Source organism: Gorilla gorilla, chromosome 3 (assembly GCF_029281585.2).
Source record: "Gorilla gorilla gorilla isolate KB3781 chromosome 3, NHGRI_mGorGor1-v2.1_pri, whole genome shotgun sequence".
NCBI classification, from domain to species: domain Eukaryota; kingdom Metazoa; phylum Chordata; class Mammalia; order Primates; family Hominidae; genus Gorilla; species Gorilla gorilla.
In genome coordinates this window covers 194,484,015-194,490,249 of record NC_073227.2, presented here as the reverse complement: position 1 = coordinate 194,490,249, position 6,235 = coordinate 194,484,015, and the positions used below count along the sequence as shown (strand labels likewise).

The following is a 6,235-nucleotide window of genomic DNA, read 5'->3' as shown; positions in this document are numbered from 1 at the left end:
CAGCACTTTGGGAGGTCGAGGTGGGCCGATCATTTGAGGTCAGGAGTTCGTGACCAGCCTGGCCAACATGGTGAAACACCCCCCCCCCACCCCATCTCTACTAAATATACAAAAAATTAGCCGGGCGTGGTGGCGGGCGCCTATAGTCCCAGCTACTCCAGAGGCTGAGGCAGGAGAATCGCTTGAATCCAGGAGGCGGAAGTTGCGGTGAGCAGAGATAGTGCCACTGCACTCCACCCTAGGAGACAGAGCGAGACTCCGTTTCAAAAACAAAAAAAAGAAGAGGCAGCTGATATTTTCACACCACATACTTTATCTTGGTTATTCTTTGTATACGCCAGCCCAGAAGAATAGATTCTTCTCTATTAGGGAGAGGGAATCGTGTTTCCAAAAGGGTAGCAGCTCTCATCAAAAGCGCTTGTGGATCTGGTGACAACGTGGACAGGCACTTTGCTTGGATCCTGGAGATTATCGACTGCGGAGGCGGGATGGAGGACAGCTAGGTCTTCCAGTTGCCGGGGTGGGTACTCGGTTTTGGCGCGCTGCGTCACTGGGTTGTAGAGAGGCTATATCCCGACTAGAGTGGATTCACAGGGAATCCCAGGGGGAGGGAAGTTGCTAGATCTCCACGCTGGAGAGAAGACTGCAGTAGAAGAGAGACTTCGTAGCTCGAAACGGGGCTTCTGGATCTCCATAGGGCTACCCCTGCAAGGCGCCAGGTCCCATCTGCTGACAGAGCTACCTGGATGTGCCTACCTACTTGTGGAGGGGTAGGCACCAAAGTGGCTCTGTTTTGCGTTAATTCATATATATATATATATATATATACACATATATATATGGTTTTGGCCTGGGTCCTAGTGGGGTTGAAGTTGCCCTGGTGTACTGGACGGGCAGAGTTGTCTTGGGAGCCATCGGCTGCTTTCCTTAGGCCTTAGGAACAGAACAGAACAAAAGTTAAAATTAGCCAAACAAACCAAACCACAGCCCCCACACGCCATCCTTCCATTGCTGGGCAGCAGTATTCTGGCTTCAGTACTCAGGTTAGAAATTTGAATAAATGGAGCCAGATCCTGGATTACACCCCGGGGACAGCGTTTTAATGTAAATGTAAAATATGCTAGTAATAATCACTTTTGGGCCCTGAAGCGCCATTAGAATTTCTGTTTAATTATAGGGCATGAGAGAAGCATTACCAGCTAATTAAATCAATCCTATTTGTAATTCTCCGTCTGCTGCTGCAGACTTTAAAATGTGAAATTGCTTTTTAAATGAGCCCGCATATGAATTTTTAAAACAGCAGTGAACTAAAGCGAGAAGCAGGGGAAATGAGGGCCAGAAAGAGAAGGAAGGAGACGCAGGTACTGGGCCCGAGTCAACAGGCATGTGGGTGAATCTCCCCGGCCGCCTCGGCTTCCTTGCCTTCCAGCCGGCGCTCAGTTTTCTTGCAAAAGAGGCGGTTTCCTCTCCTTTCAGAGGTTTCCACTTCCTCCTGAGGAATCTCTTTCAGCTCCTGGATATCTCCCCCGAGAAGGGCCCTGGGGTGGGGAGGGGCGCGGACACCGCCCGGCACCCCGAGTCCGCGCTCCCCGCTGCAGCCGCGCGGCCCAGGAGCGGGTTCCGGCCGACGGAAGGGAGCGGCGCGGGGAGGAAGTGAGCTCACTCGGGAAGGAAGGAAATAAATGAGGTTTTTGCCCGGCAGCCGCCAGGCCGAAGCGCACAGCCCTGGGGAGGAGCTGCGAGCGCAGGTCCCGCTACCGCCCTCCAAGGAGGCCGGGGGCAGAGGCCGGCTTTGCAAAGCGCTGCGGCCCCCGCCACCGACTCCGTCTCGACCCCGCGCATTCTATCCGTCGTGCTCCCGGGGAAGAAGAGCGCCAGGCTCCACTTGCGAGGTTCAGGCCTCCAGCACAGAGTGGGAGGCTCAGAGCGCTAGGGCTTTATTCAGGCAGATGCCGCCTTCAGTCCCCACGCGTCCCATCCTCCCAGCGAGTGAGATTTAGCTTCTGAAGCTCCCGCACGCGCGCGCGCAACCCTCTCTTCTTTCTCCAGTGCCCCTCGCAAAAGTAGGCCCTGGAGCTTTGATTTACGATTAGAGTGTTGAGTTATTTGCATGAGAAAACAAGAGGGAGGACGGCCACCAATTCTGGACTCCTCCTTAGTACTCGTGAAGTGGAATAATATGCAGTGGGGTGTGTTTCCAAACCTGGCACCATCTGCACCTTCTGCTACCAGCCGTACCACCACCCGGCTGCTCCGATGCAGTCTGGTTTACGGAAATATTCTAAGAAACAGGGAAGCTGGCTATCTCGCCTCGGCACCCGGCCCTGCAAGCAGAAACTGTCAGAGTGCAGGGACAAGCTTTCTAAACTGACAAAGCCGCCCAACAAATGTAGCGGCACTTATCCCAAGAGCAGGCATTCCCACCTCGGCCTCCCGGGCCCCGAGTGCTTCTCCCACAGGCTCGGCCTAGGATGCGGAGTGGTCTCTTGGTGGCCGCAGAGTGCCTTCAAGTCTAGAATGAGGCGGCGATTTCCATAACTCGGCCGGGGCAGGTTGGGTAGGAGGTGGGGAAATGTAATTCTCCCCTGCACTTGGGGAGATTCGGGCGGCAGGCCTTCACTAGTGCCTTTCGGGGGGGCCCTGCCCTCACCTGAGAAGTCTCTTGGGCACCCACCTACCGCGGTGGCTGGGGCGGGGGCTGTGGTCTGGCTTCATCTGCGTCCGGCCTGTGGTTTGGGCGTCCTGCGACTAGGGACTGCAGAGGTCCGGAAGGTGGAAAAGTTCAAACCCCTCCATGTGTGTTGGCGGTGGTGGGGAGTGGTGGGAGGCGGTTACTGTCAAAGTGTGGGCATATTTGTCGGATTCGTAGGCTCTCGATCTGGATCAGTTGGAGAAATTTACATCAGTCTAGAACCTCGGCATTTCACCTCCACCTCCACCTCCTGCAGAAGCGCCCATGTACCTCTTGTCATCTCTTCCCAGTGGGTTGATAGGTTGTTTCATAAAATTAGCAGTCTTGTTTTCCACCTGACTTTCAGCACGATCGCTATCTATCTTTTGACTTCAAGTCTTGCTCTGTACATTTAGGCGGGAGGAGGGGGAGTTCCAAGAAGCCGTCTTCTGTCAACTTTAGCAGCCAGGAAGAGGGAGCCGACAGGGCTTTTCTCGGGCTTTTCCCAGGCACTGCCAGCTTGCCCCTCCCTCTCTTCTCAGGGCGGACTGCACCCTCCACCCATCTCCCCCTCCCCGACATTCCCTCTGCAGTCCTCGGCCAGTAGCAGCGCCTCCCGGAGCCGCACTCGGGGCAGCAGGGATTCTGGCCTTCCAGGCCCGCCAGCGGAGGGGCCTCGCTGCCTGCTTTGGAAACTCTCCATTTTCCCACAGTATTTCACATTCATATTACTTTTCACACCCTGTTAGGCAGTAATGGCACTGAACCTGCTAAATACTTCCATGCACCCAGCCAGCCCTCCCGCGACTGCTCCGGAGGGTCTGTGATACAAAAGAGATTGCTCTCTCATCCTGCGGGGTTGTTGGCTTCTCTTCTCTCCTCAGATCGTCCTCCAGAGTTGATGGTGGTTCTGGTGGTGGCGGCCACAGGGTGGGGGCGCTCAGGTGTGGAGGAGGTCTTAACACCCCTTTTCAAGCAGGTAGGGGAGATGTGGGAAGAAAGAGCTTGGGGACAGATCTGGCTTTTGGTAGTAGTGTGAAGTTAGATCGGCTATTTTTAAAAGAACAGGGCCAGGCCGGGAGGCTCACGCCTGTAATCCCGGCACTTTGGGAGGCCGAGGTAGGTGGATCACCTGAGGTCAGGAGTTCAAGACCAGCCTGGCCAACATGGCGAAACCCCGTCTCTACTAAAAATACAAAAATTAGCCGGGCGTGGTGGCAGGCGCCTGTAATCCCAGCTACTCGGGAGGCTGAAGCAGGAGAATCGCTTGAACCCGGGAGGCGGAGGTTGCAGTGAGCCGACATCGAGACACTTCATTCCAGCCTGGGCGACAGAGCAAGACTCTGTCTTAAAACAAACAAACAAACAAAAAACAGGGCCATGCTCCGGACCTTGTGCGAGGAGTAGAGTCTGGCCTTCTTAATTTGCACCATCTCGCGGCCTTCCCTTCACGGCACCAGACCGGATGAGTGACAATTTGGGCACTAGGCTGCAGAGGGCAATGCCCCTACCCCTCCTCTGGCCGCCGCAGCGCAGCATCTCTGAGAGCTCCGGGGCTGCTCGGTAAACCTGCGGGTGAGGGAGGGAGGATTTAAAGCCCTGCTCATAGCTGGGCTTGATGACGGCGAGCGGAGGAGAAAACAGCGAGCCCGGCCGGGGAGAAGCGACGGTTCCCAGCATCTGAACTCGAACCACTCGCTCCCAGACCGATGGAGGTTGGACTCTCAGAGAGCCCAGTTACCCTGGACTGGACTAGACACCGCCGTCCCGGAAGGAGCTGCTGGAAAAGCTCGCGAGTCCGCCACCGTAACAGGACTGAGGCCGGTGGCCCTGAGGCTTCAAATCCAGGAAGTGAAGGGAAGTTAGGGGTGGTCCTCCGTCGCTCCTCCACAACCCCTCCTCAGTTCTGCTATCAGGAAAAGAGAAGTAATAAAATCTGCCCGCCCCTACCCCCAGGACAGGAGGGAAGGAACTGATTTTAATGATCGCATATTAAGTGCGAAGGCATTTTACAGGCTGCCTATTGTTTAATCTTCACAAACTGTAAGAAGGGCATTTCCTGTCTCTGTGCCTACAAGAAAATTGAGGTGCAAAGAGAGCAGACCTGGCTGTAGATCTGTGCACCCAAACAAGTTCCAGGCATGAGAGTAGTTGATGGCACACTGAGGGGCCCTGCAGCCTGGGCCGTCTCCTGGTAACCTGGGAGAGGGGGCTGCACTGCCCTCCACGAGCCTCTAGCGTACACTCCTAGAGGGTGATTTAAGTGATGGGAAATCCCTTTCTAAGGAATTGAAACTTTGGGCACTATTTTAAGCTGTAGTGCCTACGTCCCTATTCCTCTAAAATACCCACAGAAAAGTCAAAGTTACCATGACTGTCTTACTCAGCCAGATGAGTCCAGAGTCCTACCATACATGTGTCCCTCAAGTGTCACCTTTCTTGCCTCACCACACCAGGGTTTGAGATTTAAACTGAAATTCGCTGGGCTTAAGTTTCTACTCACACCATCTAAATTGAGCCCAGAGCTCCCCCTTCAGCCTGGGCAGGGACAACACAGGCTTAGAAGCACGGGGAAACCTAGGAGAGGATTAACTTGGTTCCTAACTTCCAAGTGCCACCTCAGCCGTTTCTCCACTTGTCAGAGGTTTATTTCGTGAGCAGAAGGGACCACCCACCCTTAAACTGGGAAAGAACGAAGTGTGGGGCTCTGGAAACCCACGTGTTAACCTTTGAAAGCAAAGCTCCAGGAGCTCCACCTTCCAAACATCATTATTTGTGCTTCCACCTCCCAGCCGTTGCTTCACGCCTTCTTTCTCATCTAGAGAGGTTGTCTGATGACTGCTTGCTTACACTCTAGAGAGAATGCTTTAGATTATGGATTTGAAAAATTTGCAGAAGGTAGGAGGAGTGAGATAGAACAGGCAAACCTAGGAAGCAAGGAAGGAGTGTTCGGGCCTGTGGCAGGAGGCAATTGTGGTTTGGGAGTTGCTTGGGCAGACATTTCCCCCTATTTTTTCTCCTACAAAGACACAATCCCAGCACAGAGCTTCTCCACTGTCTAGCTACTCTCCCCTTTCCCTTTTTCTTCGCTTTCCCAATGTACTGATGGCTGAGCAAGAAGAATCTTGTACTGATGTACAAGAATCAGTACAAGAATCTTGTACTGATGTCCCAATGTACTGATGGCTGAGCGAGGGATGTGGAGAGGAACCCCACATCCCTGCCTTTTGGGCCATCAGCTCTACAGGGCACTGACTCCAGGTGGGCATTGAGGATAAATTGTTGTTAAAGAGTCCTGAAAGCCACACTCATCCCTGTTGAGCCATCTCTTTCCCTTTGGACATGGAAATGATGTTCTAGGGGGTGTCAGGTGCATTTCCTGGGTTTTGGGCATCTAGGCCTTAATTGTCTCTGGTGAAGGGGGCAATTCTAAAGTTGGAGGTGGCTAAATGAGTGGTCATTTAATGGGCGTTTTCCCTACAAGGTTATACTAATTCATTTTACAGTCATTACAGTGACAGAAGGTGAGACTATGGTGATTTCTCTTCTTCAGTTACAGTTATG

At 53.5% G+C, this 6,235-nt stretch overlaps 1 protein-coding gene across 1 annotated transcript; it reads right to left on the bottom strand.

Moving 5' to 3' along the window:
* Positions 1 to 293: 293 nt before the first annotated feature.
* On the bottom strand, positions 294 to 4,351 carry LOC134758409 (uncharacterized). Its single transcript, XM_063705711.1, has 5 exons — positions 4,124 to 4,351; positions 3,226 to 3,413; positions 2,032 to 2,263; positions 1,423 to 1,843; positions 294 to 933 (listed from the first exon to the last, which is right to left on the bottom strand). The coding sequence occupies exons 1-5, from the start codon at positions 4,349 to 4,351 to the stop codon at positions 578 to 580; spliced, it is 1,425 nt and encodes a 474-aa protein (XP_063561781.1). The 3' UTR covers positions 294 to 577.
* Positions 4,352 to 6,235: the final 1,884 nt, after the last annotated feature.